Genomic DNA, 18832 nt, shown 5'->3' on the forward strand with positions numbered 1-18832 from the left:
GTTGTGCAATGCAGTGCACATGTAGGTTTAGCATTTTGCATGTCAGGGTCCGTGACGAGTTTGTGTCACTGTAAAAGGCGCCTATGAACAACATATTGCTGCATTTTATTTGGAGGACATGCTGCTACAGGTGGTCCGTGTTACTTTACTTTAATAGGTAATGGTTACAGTATTTCTTCCTAATTTAAAGTGCCTGGGCTACAGTAATTCAACAACATTATAGATCTGGAAAGTCAGCATTTTCCCCTGTCAGTTAGGTATTATATTTAGCATTTTTATGTGTACATGCAGTTTATTCCCTGCAGGGACAGGAATGATTACCACAACATTTTCAAATGGGCTGAATCTGCCTTGTGGGGCAAAAAAAAAAAAAAATCAAACTGAAGATATTTGTTTGCTCGGCCGCAGCGAGCTGTCTGAAAAAATAAATGTAGAAAACTCATCTGAGCTTAAATAAATCCATTTGCAAATGCATCGTTGGTATTCCCCAGGTAACCACTAACATTTATTATTTAAACCTACCTCCATCTTTAATACATCACTTGAAAATATTTATATTGCTCCTTACTGGGTGCATAGATTTTACTTGGGAGCGCTCGGTTCACCTCAGAGCAGGTCAGCAGTAACGAACACTTCTCAACATCTCGCTCAGTGATTTTGTATCTTATAATATATAACTAAAGAGAAAAGTCAGTCTGATGCCGTTTCCAACAGATGTTATATATCTTGTTAGGTCAAGATTCTTGACAGAAGGATCAATAAATAATAATAATCATAATAATAATAATACATTTTATTTATACAGCGCTTTTAAAAACTCTCAAAGACACTTTACAAGAATAAAATACATACAAGAATACATAAAATCAGGTGCATGGTGCATAAAATCAAGTGCATGGTGCGATAAAAGGAGAAATATGTAGAAAAAAAATCTTTTTCACTGTTAGATTTAAGTTGAGCTGAGTTGAATCAAGGTAAACTATGACTTCGACAAGCATCTTCACATCAGCGGTGTCAGAAGTGATCTCCTCCCACGCTGCCTCCGGTGCCGGCCGCGAAAATGAGAAACCTGGCAAAGAACTGTAGTCAGCACATTTGATCAGGGACCATATGGAGTGTTAAAGATTAAGTTATATAAGGCATAAACATGTTGCCACTAATGATTACAGCACTTTTCTCATGTAAGATACATTATCCCCTTACGTTATGCATTCGCCTGTCTAGATTACAGTGTATTAGGAAATAAAACTATTTATGGGCAGTCAAAGAGCACTGATGTGTTTGTTAATCAGTTTTATCTGATAGTCAAAGCGGCATTCACGCTACACCCTTCGGCAACCACGCAACACTGACTGGCTGCACCTGATTGGATGAACGCTATTTGCTGCTCCGGGATTTCCAACCTGCCTAACATGGTGGCTCGTTTGGAGACTTTGTCTTATATTACAAACATCTCAGCGAATGTGTTTCCAAAAACATTTTAGGCGAGCTAAGCCATGCAGCTGCAGAATCTGTCTTCATTTTAACCCGACGATGTTTAGTTTTTTATAGTTATTCAGGAGTTTCAGAGGCAGTGTGTGTAAAAAATAAGAAGCCTTTGCTAACATGGCTTCAGGAGCACTTTGTTAATGCATTCCTATACAGCAGTCGGATCAAAATAGCTCTTTCTCTGTTTGTTCTCATGACAGCACAGCTGTCAGGTAAGGTGTTAAATATGAACAGCAGGGAGATCTTATCACCGCGACAGAGAGGTGCATTTATAGGATTCAGTTAATGAGGTGATGAGTCAGGTGTGAGCTGAGGCAGGCGACCTGAGTGCCTCTGACTGACAACTGAGCTGTGGTTAGTTTGAAATGCTCAGCTCAGCTACTTCATGTCTTTTTAATGAGCTTTTTCTCCAGTAAAATCTGATTAACTTAAACGTTTATATCTATTTCCAGCTTTACATTTGAGAAATATTTAAATAAATCTCCTGTCTTAAACTTATAATGAGCAGCAGATGAACAATAATGAGTCCACTGGCAGATATGACACTTTAAAAAGACTAATAATGCTAATTTAGTCATTTAGAAAAACACACTAATCTACTGTTGAAAGAAAAAGACATACGATGAGAAACTGAATGTAAGAAACTAATATTTTCATGCAGCCAATAATGAGGTTTTTTTTTGTTGGATGAAAACAGTAAAGAGGCTTTTTTAAAACGCAAAGAGATAAATTCCACTTCATCCTCAGAGAGTCTGTGATTAAAAGCCGTCCTCTAGAATTGTTATTATGGCCGTCGGAGATTAGCCCAACTTCTCACACCATCCGTCATCATCATCCTCGGTGTTATCTCAAAGTAGGAGTTATGTGCAACGATGTTGTGAGTCACATAAATATCCCCAACAGACCGGTGGCAGTTTATGACCGGTCCATCCACAGCAGACAGCAGTTCCTTCAAAGAGACCAGTTAAATTAGCCCTGAATAAAAGCCCTCATTATACTGTCACGAGTGGTACAGCTGGGCTTTTATTTTTTAAAGCTGCTTGTGCATACAGTTGTGTGAAACATTGGAAAAATGTGAGTTTTGTTAACATCAGCATATTATTTACTTAACACTGGGAAGAATACTACGGTGGCCGACGGGTGCAAATCACAACAGCAAGTCAGAAAACATGATTGCAAATTCCAAAAACACAACAACATCATCATCATCATCATTTTCTGACTTGCCGTGGTATTTCTGACTTTCTGTTGTGTTTTCTGACTTGCTGTTGTGATTTGCACCCGTCGGCCAGCGTAGAATACAGATATAATAGTCATGTTTTTGACATATATTTTAACATGTTAAATTTTTAATCTCCATCTACAGTATATTGGCATCAAAATACACTTTTTCCTCTTTTTTTGGAGAATATTTTAAAGGCGTAATTTCTAAATATGGCTGTAAATCAATAGTAGCTCCAAAAACAAAGGAGGCAGCATATCATCGAAGAAACCGTCAACTGCTGCTTTTTGCTAGCTATCCATGGCTGTTAAAGCTCAGCTAGCCGTGGACCCAGTGACCCGAGAGTTTGCCTGGGTCAAGACTTTGCGTCACAGGGGACGTCACCACAGGCAACACACAATATGTAATTTCTGCTGCTGAAGGGGTCTTAAAAGAAAGAAATGGGTTTGCCAAGTGTTGTGTGGGGAGGGCCGTGGGCAGAGTGGGCGGACGCGACCCCAGCGGGAGGAGTAAACACAAAGAGTCACATCGGACTCTGCTCCAATCTTGAGCCGTTTACAGATAGAAGGAAAGCTCGGAGTCACCGTGACGCAAATAAACTTGGTCAAACTCACTTTGCTGGATGGTGAACGTACCTCTTCTGATCTATCTGACGCGATTCAGGCACAAACGTTGAAAGATGAGGTAATGTTTTTACAAATGTTCCTTCCTCGCTCTTTGACTCCTCCAGGAAGTGACGGTGAAACACTCCGTTAACTTGAGTAAACTTCTGGATTTCTCTGGGTTTGAACATTGTCGGAGAATTGCAGAATTCTTACATATTAAATCTTTTACTGGTCATGAGCGGGGGCTGGAGGTTAATATGAAATCTTCCACTGCATCTGTGCTGCAATCACACTCGAAGTAAGATGAGAGGAAAGAGGAGGAAGGTGAAGAGAGGCTCGACAGCCGTGCTGTGCTCTCAGGTGTGATGTAGGTGGGTAACTATTAGTGTCACTCTCCACCTAAAAACAGCCTCCAGTGCTGACAGCTAAAACTGACTGTGATGCTGGTGTCATGTGGCAGGTCGTACTGCCACTGTGTCGTTCCCAACTGACATCTGCAGCAAAAAAAAAGTTGTCATGAGCCACATTCGACTCAGTGGGAGTTTCGCTTGAGCGATCCAACCTGTGGCCTACGTGCTGCTGACCCGTGACGACTGCCCTGTCAGCGGTGAACATGCTGTCAGCCGGGCTGTTTAACAGCACTGGCCAGCTCACAAAGAGGACTGTTACACTGCCAGCAGCAGCGGCACACAGCTGAGAAGTCTTTTAACATCAATAAATGTCACATTCATATGCTGGACACACTTCCCGCCATGATTATGATGGATGTACAGGCGGTGCAGAGCCAGAGGTCTGTGCAGTTGTTTGTTTTCAGGTGGTTTTTTGGAGCTGTTTGTGTTTGTGCTGCTGCAGCCTCGTGGGATCTCTAATCAGATCGCAGGCGGCTGTTAATTATCCAGACCGCATAGTGTTTTATTGACATCACAAAAGCTTTCCCCTTTTTTTTTCAATTTATTTATAACCTCTTCATTAAATGCACAGTTTTGTTTATTTCTGAGGCTTGACAGCTGCATCACAATTTAAAAATGCATGATGAATAATGTCCACAAGAATGAGCTTTTAGTTTCTCAAGTGACAAAACAGAAATATCTATTTCATGAGCCAGCTGCACAGAGGAGGGACGGGCACACCGAAAGATGCAAGCAAACTCCTGCACACTGTCTAACTGACAAGAATACATTTACTTTTATTTCAATTTCTGTGCCCTGATGAGACGCTTCCTTTGTTGGTTTTCCGCTTACGTCCAATCCAGTCACCACATTAAACAGTGATTGGTTGGCAATGTAGGTTCACCAAGGGCTTCACTTTCTGTGCCAGCTTAAAAAGTTTGTGGTTGTGGTTGTGGAGGAGGCAATGCAGCACTTTTTCAGATTTACTGTGGAGTGTTCTCGCCTTCTCAGCCACAATAATATGGTATTGCAAAAACAACCGCCCTTGACAGATGACGACTTGCTTGAATCAGTGTGATGCACAAAATCTTGGATCTTTGGATGTGATCATCTCCTCTGTTTCCTCCATATATGCCGACAACAAGCAGAAGGTGATCTAGTCTCACACTGCCTCCTCCAGCCCCTCCCAGCATGAAGGAGATCCCAGACTTTACAGTGTCGGACATCTCGTCTCAGCAACAGCACGTATGTTTCTGCAAAACCACAGATAAGTTGAAGCTGAACCACAAACACGACTGACTCGAACGGCTGTCACCCAGCAGCCTCGTTGTATGTAACTAACTGTTGTTGTTCTCTCTAATGAGGTGTTATTGGAAGCACTGGATGTATCCCTCTCTGTAAATTATACCTGCTGACAACCACACACTCGTCTGGATCATCAGAGTCCTGTGTTTGTGTGTGTGTGTTTTTGTGTGTAAAGCAGGAGGACAGCAGGCGGCGTGACGCCCCATCACATCTCAAAGCTCTGTGTCCCCGTGTGATCGTTTCAGCATGAAGAGAGGAGAGGTGGGCCCGTGACAAGAATAAGCCTGACATCTACAGCACATGAATGCATCACAAAGCAGCAGACGGTGAAGTTATCTCCTCTCTGCAGACAGATGCTTATTAATATCTTGCAGAAATGTCACATGGTGAAGAAAAGACTCATTCAGTAGCAACTTCTAAAGGGCTCAACAAGCACACATGTAAATTTATGGTGATCAAACTGAGTGTTTTTCTGCAGGAATAATTGAGTCAGACATTAATTTTCTAAACCTGAAATGATTTTGCTTTTTGTTTGAAAGGAGTTCATTGATTGACCTCATGTTCATTGATTTAACTCTACTCTACTGTATTAATTTACAAACACCACTTTTACAATAAATGCTAATTGAAAAAGAGAATAATAAATGAAATGAATGAACAAAAAGGTTAAAGGAGCAATAAAAGACGAGCCCGCCTCAGAAAAAAGATCAAACATTTTATTTTCACTGAACAGAAATTGTTTCTTACTAAAATATCTGTACAAATTAAAATCTTACAGCGTCACTCATGTACAGTTATCCTCCACACTGTTGACATCATTGTGTTGTTATAGTTCAAAAGTGATGACACCCCAAACCAGAAACTGATCCCTCAAAACAATTCAAAGTGACGTTCAGTAAACGCCTCACGCTGCATAAAGCTGCTCCTCAGTCTGTGTGTTCATTAGTTGTACAGATGACAGGGCTTTGTCAAAACACAATAAGCTGAAGCTGATCATGTTACTGGTTTTCTGTTCAGTTCATGTTTGTCCGAAGTGGTGGAACAGCAAGCAGCGTGCCACGTCTCCCCGTCAAGTGCTGCAGGGATGATTTTGAAGTTAGCATCGTCCTGGTTCCCTCGACAGAAAGCCTGTGGGATTCTTCAAGTGGATTTTGGATTATTGCCGAAAATAATGATACTTTCACATTTGGTTCAGCCAAATAATCTTCACAAATTAACGCCACTGTGATTTTTGAAGCGTGAATGCAATCACCAGAAGTGAAAAGCTAACTCTATTTAAAGGAACTACAGTGGCGGATGCAGGATGTTTGAGGTGCAGCGGCGAAATAAAATGGGCACCAGCTGTATGTGGTGGGGCACCGGGCGCGCAGAAAGTGGATGGAAAGACATTTTCTCCAGTGGAAGGGCACTTTATCATGTTTTATCTACCATAGGGGCATCCAAGAGGGCACAGTTGCTGTTCATACTGCTGAATCAGTTTTTAATTTCACGCGTTCGGCTTCCTTTACATAACCTGTTATTGATTACGGTCACTTCACATGAAATTCTTTTGAGCTCCATCAGAAGATAAAACACGATTTTCCTTTTCACACTTTCATACTTGTTTTGCTTGTCAGAATCTGTCTTCAGAAAAATGACATTCCTGTTAAAAATACAAATAAAATGCTTTAGTTAGAACGATGTCGGGGACAGAAAGACTGGCATCTGTAGTTAAAAATGGCAACTGTATCCGTCTCAATACCTTTACCATTCGAAACTATACGGAGAGCTGGAGGAAGGAAAAGGCACGGAAAGGAGGAAATTTAAAAAATAACATAGGAGCTAAGCTTCGCTTCAGGCTGTAGCGTAATGAAAGAGAATCACGGTGAATAAAACACACAGAATTTATGAAAGAATGAGAAATGTTCAATGTGAACGGATACATTTTGCTTTCCCACAGTCGGTGCAAACAACATGAAAAAACATGAAACTGAATTACTGGTAGCTAGGCTCACTGTCTCGATTACATTACAATTATTTTCCAACATTTTCAGTGTCAGTAAAATGTATTTCAGCCACCTCAAAAATACAGTTCATCCTTTCAAACATTTCAATAGCACAGAGAAAAGACTGATTGATATAAAGTCATAATTATAAGATTTACATCATTAAATATTTACAATTGTTCTGATAGTATTGACATACATTTTGTTCTTGTGCATCTTTATACAGTCTTTACAAAAATACAACCACAGAAGAAGAAAAGAAACAACACAAACCCAAAGAAGACAGAACATGAGTGAATCGTTCTGTTTGTGTCTTCCTGTCTTGTTGAGCCACAGCTCGGGCTCAGTTCTGTAATGTAAAGCACTGAGGCTTGACAAGGCATCTCCGTCTCCGTCTCCGTCTCCGTCCGTCTCCTCAGCAGCTCCGACACTGTGCAGCAGGTCAAACCTCCACCTTAAATAAAATACTCCTTCTGGTTCTCACTCGGACCGTTCTGTGAGCTGCTGAACGCCAGCTCCGGGCTGTCCTCGGGTTTTACTGTCTTTACTTCCTGGCTCTGGAATGTTCCTTTCCTCCTGTAGATGACTCGGGCCATTACGGCTAACGCAGACAGAACCACAAAGATCACCACCGCTATCACACCTGCAGAGGACAGAAATGGTAAAAGTTACAGCGGATCAGCGGCGGGAATGTGGACCGTCTTTACTCAGTTTAGACCGATGTAAGAGCGAGCAGTCGGTCATTAAAGGGGCTCGAAGTGATGATTTGTACCAATTTTTATCAGCCATATGTTAAGTGACATGAAAAACGAGAGCTTCCGCGTCCCTCTCGATTGCCTATTCAAGCCTGTGGATGATTTGTTGAATTTATTTAATGCTGCTGGACTGTAGATTTCTACGTGAAGGGCCGTGGATGTGACTTTAAGCATGTTCTCGAGTGCCTTGTCTCAGCGCCTCTCTGCTCAGATAACAGGGAGCAACAGTAGCTAACATAAACTAACAACTGGCTTCCTGCACAACACAGAAGCTCCTCAGAGCCCCATTAAAAACAAAATGTCAAGACTCAGATTTTGTCGCTGCAAAAGTTGAGACGGGCTTTTTCTTTACAGGGAAAATAAAGAAAATCGACCTAAATTAGACAAAAGTACACAAAGTCCTTGTACATCCACTAAAAGCGCTTGTTTTGCCACTCACTGACCGAGGTTGTTACTCTAAGTGTCTGGCCACATTACAGACTTGATTCCTACACAGACAAAAAATTTTTTGGTAAAGAGTAAGATCGTTTTTGTCTCTGAGGCAACAACAATGGTGGAAATGCAGATCAGAGTTGGAGAGAGGAAGCTTGGAGTTTACCAAGAGGAAGTGCCAGCAAGAATTAATTTCCAAAGTCATGGCTGAATATTTAAAGGGGCAGAAATTTAAACTCAGAATTTTAATATTTACAATATTCATGAGGTAATAATACAAACTCAAAATATTTATTTTATCCATGACTGATTAAACAATTCCTCCAGGATGTTTAAAATTGTCGTTTTACGCTTTGGCTTTAGTTTGTTTAGGAAGTGCTCCATAGTTTAATAAGTTTCAATTGGAAATTCACGAGACTCAGCGGAGCAAAATGTTGAGATTCCCATAATAGATGGAGCATATCAGTTGCTGACACATTGTGGTTATCCTAACTTGCATGACTTCACTTCAATAACCACAGAGACAGAAGTGAAAAGAAAAGAGCCTGGTGTAAAAATCAGTGTAATAACTGATAACAGTGAGGTGAGCTGCAAAACATCAGCTTCCCCACACGACCGCAGCACATGATGTTTTACAAGGTTTGATCCTCGGCCAGCTATTTCAAGCAAGAATAAAACATTTTTAGTCGTAAACCTTTACTGCTAAATTCAAACGCTTCCTGTAGCTGTGTTTCAAACAGTCGCTGGCTAATATGATAACTGCCTCAGTTTTACAGATTGTGAAATGTGAAATGTATCTGTGAGTTTGTGAAGATCTTAAAACATTCATACTTTGGTACATTTTTAATTGTTAGCGTGCAGGAAGCAGATTACACATGACGACTTCAAAATCCCTATTTTCAAATGGGAAAGTTTAAAATTGGGGACGAAACATTTCATTCGGAGATAAATCTCTTAGTTAAAACTGTTCAGTGACCCAACAGGCAGCAAGAAAAACATCAGATTGCTTCGGCTCCATCATTAGTTATGCAGTCAGCTCATTTTCCCCAGACTCCCCGGGCAATTTCATCTATTAGAAGGTCTCTGAACCAATGTTAGCTTAAAAAAAAAGCACATTTAATGTGGACAATAAAGTCATTTGTATTCTAATTAGTTTGGTTTCCTTTGTGTGCTTAGACACAGTCACGCTGTTTGAGGGACGACTCGGGGTTTCATTTTAAACTGCTGCACAGCATGCAAATTTTATGAACGCGCTCCTGCCTGACAAGCAATGAATATTTCAAAACAAATGAAAGGTCTCCACAAAACTTCGTGTAAAGGTGCAAAAAAGACCTGGTAGGAACACAAGTTTGAAACAGCGTCTTAACTGATACTGATTGATGAAAAAGCCTCGCTGCTATAGTACCTCCAATTAGAGCTGAGTCACTCCTGACGGCATTCACCAAAGGCTGACCTGTTCCCGCTGATCCAGACTGGCCTGCAGCAAAGACAGACAGGAGAAATAGAATACAGAGACGGAGATGTAGACGTGAAAGGAGAAAAGAAAGTAGAGATACAGAGGAAGGATCACAGGGGAATAAAAAAGAAATAAAAACAAGAAATGAGATGAGGATAAAATAAAAAGGAGAAGGAGGAAGGAGTTCAGTCAGGACCTGACATATAGAAATGTGAAAGGTTCTGCAGAGGGATGATCACAGGAGACATGTGGAGGCAAACAGGAGTCATATACAGGCCTACCATCATGGCAGACGCAGCTTATTGGATACCACAGCGCACAATCCTCTGTATGAGTGACCACAGGGGAAAGATACAGCACAGGAAACTCTTTCCTGGTCTGAATTAATTTCCTCATGTAGTGCCCATTAACCCAATGCCATTACATTATGAGAGGCCCATAGGTCTCATTGTAAAGACCGAGAGGTAGCACCCACACAGAGATCTGGACAGTACCGCCCACGATAACCTCAATAATATCCATTCATTTGAGCCCCTTGAGAAAAATGCGTGCTGTAATTGTAGGCATCCACCTTTAATGTTAGACTCTAGTTTCTGTGAGGGCACGCAGGTTGTTGGAGAAAAGCTGGAGTTTGGGTTTTGCTACTTGCTCGTCGTTATCCTCTCACTTTTTAAAGCGATATGTTGCAACTTTTCATTTCTTTAGGTTCAGTTTTATGTTTTATGTTGTGACAATGCTGTGCTTATGGTCTGGTTAGGTTCAGGCACAATAACCAATTTGTAAGGGTGAGGAAAGGATCATGTTGTGGCTTTGAATACCTGTTTTGGTCTCTACAAACACAGCTGGAAAATGTCCTGAGGTCTCCTTAAAAATATCCAGTGGTGTCACGCTTACAAAAGCTGAAACACAGTCTTGAACACCCAAACATTTGAATGTATCATTGATTTGTGGAAACGTTAACAGCCAACATTTTATCCTGGCGGCTGGGCTGCTCCGTCTTCCTTCCTCACTCTCTGATGTATCATCTGACGTTTTCACAGAAGTTGAGTAAACTTACAGATTTTCTTCAGTTTGAACATTGTTGGGAATGTTTGAGATAATTTATGTACACAATTTAACAAAATAGAGAGCAAAGGTCTCGTCTTTTTTTTACACTTCAATACGGAACAATATGTTATTTATTATATATGTAAATCAGACCAGGAAAAGTCCTATTTTCCAAGGAGCATTTTTATCCATAACACTGTGTCATAAATCCACTGTTTTTTTGTTTGTTTTAGATTTGCTATTGTATGCTAAGTTAAGCTGAGTCCGAGAAACTTTTGTCTCACAAGTGTTGAAATTCATCTGAACTTTGAGTTCTTCTCACCTTTTGTGTAAGTGAAAATAAACTATGATGATACAGCAGCTATTGTGTGATAATATTTCCATTGTTTCAGAGAGGACAAAGCTGTTTCTGGACATATTTGAATAAACAAGTCTCAAGCCTTTGGGATGCCATTTCCCACAGCAGCTGTTGACATTTGAGAGCCAGTGTGTTTCTGGAGAAGCACTTTTTATTGTGGTGCACTACAGACTGGAGCACGTCATACTGTGTAACATAGACTTTGAACGTCGCTACAAGTCTTTTGTGTTCAACAAGCAAACATAACATTGGTTTTGTAGCATTCAGCAACAGCATTCAGCATTTTGGAAGATGCACTGTACGGTTAATTTTGTATTTCACTCAGAAACTGGAAAACTTCCCCGTTGTTACTGTTGCTGAAGTACACAAGTCCTTTGTTTGGTGTTGTTGATAGGTACCAAACAGCCTCAGGGTGATCACCGCCACCCTCAAGGCTTACCCTGATTTGCATGTAGCCAAAAACAACAATAAAAATGCAGATATGTGGCTAAATGTCTACGGCACACGTGTATTAAATCAGATCTGCATAACGGTTACTTGATATGACGAATGCAAATGGAGCCTGAGGCGGTTACAATGCCAAGAAAGAAAAACAACAAATGTTTCCTCTGACCTGATAGGTGGTGTGTTTTTTCTGCTGCATAGGGATTAGCTGAAGTGGAGCCACAAATGGACTGGACCAGCGGGCCGGTAACAATGACAGGGCTGGTGTCTTGGTGGAGCAGAGCAGCTTTCAGAGGGCTGACGGAGTTAAAGAGCACAGCTGACAGACAGCCTGTGAAACCCAGAGAGGCAAACCGAGACAGATCCAGGTCCAAATCTCCAGAGTCTGAGGAGGAAAAGAGAGAAACAGAGCTTGGTGTATCAGAACATTAAAAAAAAAAAAAGTATTTGGATGGAGAAATGATCACGTTAAGATCTTTTACTGGGACAAATCGTGAGGTCAGCCACGGGACAACATGTTGGAACGTGGAAAAAGTTCATATTCGAGCTGTATTAACCTGTTTGAAATGTACAGTCCATAAGCAAATTAGGCTGAGGGCGCTCTGAAACGTATCAGTAAACTAAGCTAACGTTAATGTTACGTTATTTTGCTATGAAAATGGAGGACGGTCGCAGCAGAGCCGTCCTGAGCGGACAGTAACGACACCAAAAACACCTGAGAAGCGACATGTGGAAGCATTTTGGGTTTCTACATCGTAGATGGCAAAGTCACAAACAAAGACAACAAATTTGCGGATTCAGCTGTTAGCTAAATGTCCAACTGAGGCAGTTGCGCTCGGTACAATCTCGTTTGACTGCATATTAATCAGTACGTTTCAGCAGGCCCCCTGCCCGAAGCTTGTGAGAAGGCCATGACGGATAAGGCAAGGTAGAGGTGACGGGCGTATAGGAAGCAATAAGTTAATACAGCTGTTAAAACAGTATCATTCTTGAAGAAGAAGGGGACGAACGTGATGTCAGACGGGCTGTAAAGTTAATAAGGTAACAAAAATCATGATGTGTTGCGTGACACATCATTGATTTTTGGAAAAAGTGACAGCCCTTATTGGGAGTGAGGTTATTTTTTGTTTATGTTTTCCTGTCAAGTAGGATGTGAGGGATGCACTTTTTAGTAAGATATCCTCCAATTATGTTGATTTATTTTGGCATGATAATTATAAAATACTATACTAATACTAATTAAAAAATCCCCTGGAGGGGAGAAGGCTGAATATTTTGCTCATGACAGCGCTGCAAAATTACCTTTGTGTGTATGACACATAAATCAAAGAAATCAAACCAATCATAGACCTTCCCTCAATATAACCTGTCTGATTTATAACCCATATATCAATGTCTGAATCTAATGATGCCGATAAAGACAGGCGTTACTTTTTACAGTGTGCTTGCAGTGGCAGTGCTACACCTGGAAGCGGGAAGTCCCACAGACTCTCATCGTATTAACAACCTATTTCTTAGTCTGTCTCTGAAGGTGCTGTTCAAAAAGAACATAACTGGGTCATGACAAAGTAAATTACAGTGGAGCTACGTCTCTGTTAGATATCTGATCTGTTTAACAGGCTCACCATGTGGAAAGAAAACAAGAGCAGGGGTAATTGGTGGCAAAGTCTTTCATGCTGAGGGAGGCTGACTCCCTGGTTAGATTTCAGCTAATGCAACATCAGTGTCCTGATGTTTGTTTTTGTCCGTGTCTGCTCGGGGAGAATCAGAGGCAACAGCTTCTTTTGTTCCACGCTGCAGTAAACCCACTCTATATGAAAGCATTGGACTGATACTGAAACATTCATTATACCCAAGTGGTACCTGACCATTGGTCCACAGAAGATGCAATATGTATGAGGTGGGATCATCCAGGAACCCTTAACCTCACAAGAGAACATCCTCAAAAGTATTGTGTTTTTTATGCGTCTGGCAGTGTGAGTGCGCTGTCTGGAAAGTTTGAGAAGTTGCTGTGTACACACCGTGTTCGAGCACAGCAGCAAACAAGAAAGAAAAGCCTTCTTGCTGAGCTGAGTTGCAAAATATGAGCTGAGGATTTATCAGCACATTTTTGAATACATCGCTTACCAACAGGTGGTCTAATAAACATCTGGAGCGCATGCTGTACACAGTGAGCGCCGGCCTTAAAATTGATCTGCGTTTCGGCACAAGTGGCATAATAGGCGCAAATCCAGAAAAACGTTGTGGCAATAGAGAGAGTCTGTTATCTCCACTTGAGACGATGCACTTTTATTATATACTCCATGGATTCCTGTATTAGCTGCTAAGTAGGAGCTCTGTTTTTTGTTTGTGGAATATTCTTCCAGCCTAAAAGCTCAGCCTTACTGAGATACAGTGGGCTCGTTCAGCTGGTGGAGCATTGCAAAGTGAGCAGGAGTCAAGACAAGACTCTTCGAAAAGTTACACTGGAGTGCAAACTGAAGCAGATGTAATGGGAACCAGATGAACAATCATCAAAGTATCAGTCTTAGTGAGTCAGTCAGTCCCACCCTTTGACTGTAAAAGATACGGATGGGACTTGATGAAGGCTGTGTCTTAAACCTGCATTTTTTTAAATGGCCAGCAGGAGGCGACTACACTGGTTTCAAAAAGAAATCCCATTGAATCTAAGCTTGTGAGAAAATCAGCCTACTTCTCACTTGATTTATTACCTCAGCACACAGTTTCCTAATGAGTTTAAGGTCTCAGTTACTAATTTCAAGTCTTCCTAAACACAGCATGATCTGTGTTTTGTAAATTATGGTCCCATTTAGAGGAAAAAAGATGATAAAGCAGGGTATGCTTTAGGAGAGACAGATTTGCCTCTTCGCTAGTTATGTCTGTTGCTAACCCGGGCAGTCTCAGCAGAAAAAAAGACAACCTGCTTCTAAGGTTAAAAAGGTGCATCTTCTTTTCCTGAACTTTTGATTATATAATGCCTCTTTTTCAATTGTGAAAACTAATAAACAAAGCAGAGAAAAAACTATGAAGTGCATTGTTTTACAGGTCAGGGATAGGAAAGATCCTTCCTCTGTGGCTCTTCCTGAGGTTTCTTCCATTTATTTCCCCTTCTCTGCTAAAATAGGTTTCTTGGGGGGAGTTTATTCTGACTAGAATCGAGGATGTGAGGACAGAGGCTGTCGAACACCATACAGATTGTAAAGCCCACTGAGGCAAAGTCATTTCTCATTTTGGGCTATATAGATAAAACTGACTTGACAACTATTGGATTAGTTGCCATGAATCTGCCATGTCCCCATCAGGATACATTGCAAAAACGTTCTTGATGCACTGAATATTTTAGAATTAACTCAGACGGGATTCAGATTTGTTGACCGCAACCCCTCGGTGCAGGTTGGCCTAGTTTGCACAAACCATAGATCAAAACAGATTATGATCTACTGTACATCCCAAGAATATAAGAATAGACAGTTTCCTGACACATTTTTACTACCGCTGCTGGTTGAAGCAGTGAGGAGATTAATGTGGATTATATTCAAGTGATGCTACGAGAAGTCAAGTAAGACCACAAGTACAGCAGACTTTAGACTGTATGATGTGTTGATCAACAGCAGAAAGACCGCAATCAAGCCGAGAAATGCTCATTTGGAAAGTAAATATTAAGCACATCACCCCCGGCAGTCCGACTGCACTCTGCCAAAAACTAACGATCTGAATCCCGTCTCATCTGGGTGCTGATGGCACCAGGTATGAATATTTGTTCTCTGTTTGATCTTCACTCCCTTAATCCTCCAGACAACACTTTCCAATACCCCATTGTCTGGTACGGCAGAATATCTTTTGAAATTAGTCTGCGTCTGAGTGCTCTGCAGCCTCAAAGGCATCGTCTGGATCGCTGTAGCTGTCTCACTTACTGTGCACTCTGCCAAGAACCAGCGACCTGACGGCATTGAATTCTACATCAGATGTCACGTTGAAGTCCTCTTTGGTGTTCTGGTCAATCTGAGAATTAAAAAAAAATGAAAGTTTCAGTTTAGTTTATCAGTTTTTGAAGAGAAAGTACACGTTGACATCAGAGGAGGGTAAATGTGTCAAAGCATACAACCGATTACACAACTGAAAAGATTTGGTTTTGAGATTTTCCTCATGATTGCAGAAACTTTGTATGTTTATCTGAGCCTGAAAAACCAATTGAGCATTTTACGCAGGGGGATGGAGAACTCAAATCTAGCAGAGAAAGTCTTTTGAAGTTTGGAGAAAAATCACTCTCGGAGGTGTTTCCGAGCTGCCGCCAGCATGTTTCACCGCAGCTCAGCCTTTATTATCAGCTTGTCGCTGAAGTCGACTGACAAGAGAGGATGCTGAGAAAACCAGTGTGACTCAGGGTTTAGTACCGGCTGGAAGGAATATTTCAGTCTTTTGTGTGTTTGTGTGTGTGTGTGTGTGTGTGTGTTACCTGCACAGAGACAGCATCTGCCAGTCGGCTGATGGTGACAGCATGTAGCTGTCCGTTGGCCAGGTTCCTCACTTTGCTTCTCAGGATCTCAGGCTCTTTGCTGCTGTCCAGTCTGTACCTCACCTCCAGCTTGTCTGGATCAACAAAACAGAACACTGGTTTGTTCCTGTGTGTCTCGAACAGAAAGCAGACCAGACTTTCCGATAAACAAGTAAAGCCTTTTATTACCTCTACTAAGGAGGTAGTGTTTTTACCCGTGTCCTACTGACAGACTACTGACAGATTTCCTGGAAACTTGGATAAAGGGGATGATGCAGGGATTATTTCTTACTTTCTTTGACATTGCGAGATATCGATAACTTTCTCAGGGAATAGTACATGGATACAGACAGAAGAAATTAGACTTATTTCGGTTGCTGGGTCGATGAGTCTAGTGTGCTATGGCCTATACCTAATAAATATTTTAGGATAGAGGAATAAGATTAGGTTGTTCTTGGGATTATAGGTTTTTTTTTTTTGAATCAGCCATCCATCCATTTTCTTCCACTTATCCAGGGTTCCTCCCCAGCAATGCTTTCCAGCTCCCTTCTGGGGAATCCTAAAACGTTCCCAGGCCAGATGAGGTGTATAATCCCTCCAGCTAGTTCTGCCCCGGGGTCTCCTTCCAGTCGGTCATGCCCATTAAACCTCCAAAGGAAGGCACGAAGGACGCATCCTAAACAGACGCTTGAACAACCTCGACTGGCTCCTTTTCGACACGGACGAGCAGTGGCTCTTCTTCCAGCTCCAGGAAACTTACCATTCCTTTAGTCACTACTCTAAACTCATGACCGAAGGTGAGGGTCGGAACATGGATTGATAAATCGAAAGCTTCGCCTCACCGCAACGATCTGGCGCTACGCCCACAATACTGCTGACGCCGCACCGAACTGAACTGAGCTGTCCATCTCACGCTACATTTTCCCTGAACAAGACCCCGAGGTGCTTAAACTTCTTTGCTTTAATCTAACACTAACTTCAACACTTTGAATATTCAAGAGTTTCAGTTTTAGTTTCATAAAAGCCACCCACTTTAAAACAACTAACAGAAGTACTAAAGTTTGCTGAAGCCGCCCTCTCACCCATCATCTGCTTTCGACAGAAGTTTTATTTCAGAGAGTATCAATGTGTATCAGGAGGGAACTGAATGTTCCAGAGCAACAGCAGCGGAAGAACAAGACGGAAAAAAGTATTCAATATTGTGCCAAGTGCTGCCAGTAATGGTCCTCAGAATCAAGTTAATTTGTATGATTATCACGTTGCTTCAGCCGGATAACTTTTTATTCCATTTACATGAATACCCTGTCACGTCTGTGTGGGTGATACGACACATAGGAGACGTATACTTTCCATTTTACAGTGCTAATGCATAATAACTAGTGCATATTAAAATATTTTGACTCTAGCAATTCACATGAGCATGTCTTGGATGATAATTGTAAATGCATGTATTCCTGCTCCGGCCACAGTGTGATTGGATAGAAGAGTTTCAATGTATACAGACGAGGCAGGAAGAGAGAAAAGTGAGAGCAGAAGATGAAACATTAACATCATACATTAATCATATTTTTCAGACCTGCTAATTATTTTTTTAACACTTAAAGCTTGCCTTTTTTTCCCACCGTACTTATTAGAGGAGAGAGTCAGTCCTGCAGCATCCTCACACGGTAAAGACCACGATTAAGAGGTCACAAGCTAAAAGACAGCTGATAGTCTGGACAAGCTGGTGGGCCGGCGAGAAGCTGGTGACGGCTGAACTTTTCACCGGTTGTTAACATCAGAGTTTCACTTTTATTTAATGAGGAATTAGTGAGTCTGAAACATAAGAGAAGGTGAATATATGGCAACTCAGGTTCACAGTTCCTTCATTCCTCTTTGGTGATTTGACGTTTTATTAGTTTTAATAAAACAGTCAAATGAGTTGAAGGGACATTGTACACTCTTCCGGGCTTTTCATGACGCTAAGAAGAATAAAGATTACTTTAAAAACATGAAAGAAAATACCAAATCAGTCCAAAGTACACGTTAAACCGTGAAGGTTACAGCTTCTCTCATTGCTAACGACACAGCAGAGCATCACCCGAGCTGCTCACAGTGTTCCCACAGAGTTTTATCCCCTGAAAACAAACACTGCTCCTGAGTTTCTGATGAACGTACGCTTCAGTTTTAATGCAGCAACCTGCCGACCGCCTCATCATCATCATCCTGGTGGCCATCAGCCTCCACCAGTCTGGGTTATTACAGCAGCCTATTCGCAGTCTATTTGCTGCTAATGTAGGTGGAATCCCGCTGCAGCCTTCGTCGTCCTTTATTCAATCCAAAATGACCCCACTTGCTCCTCTTCTGACTGAATTCATTAGAAGTTGATTAAACAGTGAAGCGTGAAGCAGCGGAGGAGAGGAAAACCAGATGAAAGGAGTGATAAAGAGAGCTGGAAGAGTCAAGGAGAAGAAGAAGAGGTGAAGGATGAGAGGAAGTTGTTGATTAAGAGGTGTCTGATCGCCGATGCATCATAAAAAAAATGCAGTAAAATATCTCTACCTGCTTTGGAAATGCAATTAAACCTGTTATTTTAATACGGTGCTGAATAATAAGCTGTTAGCTTGTTTCATTTAATTAGTAATTATATCTACACACTCATTTTCACTTTATGAGGAACAGTGAGCCTAAACGAGCGCACTCTAATGAAAGAGTCCTGCGATAAATCTTCACTTTATGGAGGTCATAACGTTCAGTTTTTATTGGGACTGTTTTAGAGGCTTCGATTCAGCTTCATGGTTAAAATGTGGATCTATGGACCCTCTAACACAGTGAATTGTGGAAGTTAAAACCCTAAATGTGACAGCACCAT

General features: G+C 41.4%; 1 protein-coding gene across 1 annotated transcript in view; it reads right to left on the reverse strand.

Annotated features, from left to right (window-relative positions):
* Positions 1 to 7449: 7449 nt before the first annotated feature.
* LOC141009049 (contactin-associated protein-like 4) overlaps positions 7450 to 18832 on the reverse strand; it is a 71123-nt gene continuing 59740 nt past the window's right edge. The window contains exons 20-26 of the mRNA XM_073481458.1: positions 18610 to 18617; positions 18314 to 18374; positions 15943 to 16076; positions 15401 to 15488; positions 11656 to 11871; positions 9587 to 9658; positions 7450 to 7637 (exon numbers count right to left, since the gene is read on the reverse strand). Of these exons, the coding sequence (XP_073337559.1) occupies positions 7450 to 7637; positions 9587 to 9658; positions 11656 to 11871; positions 15401 to 15488; positions 15943 to 16076; positions 18314 to 18374; positions 18610 to 18617 (767 nt within the window). The remainder of the gene's footprint in view (positions 7638 to 9586; positions 9659 to 11655; positions 11872 to 15400; positions 15489 to 15942; positions 16077 to 18313; positions 18375 to 18609; positions 18618 to 18832) is intronic.

This window comes from Pagrus major, chromosome 15 (assembly GCF_040436345.1).
Source record: "Pagrus major chromosome 15, Pma_NU_1.0".
In the NCBI taxonomy this organism is placed as follows: Eukaryota; Metazoa; Chordata; class Actinopteri; order Spariformes; family Sparidae; genus Pagrus; species Pagrus major.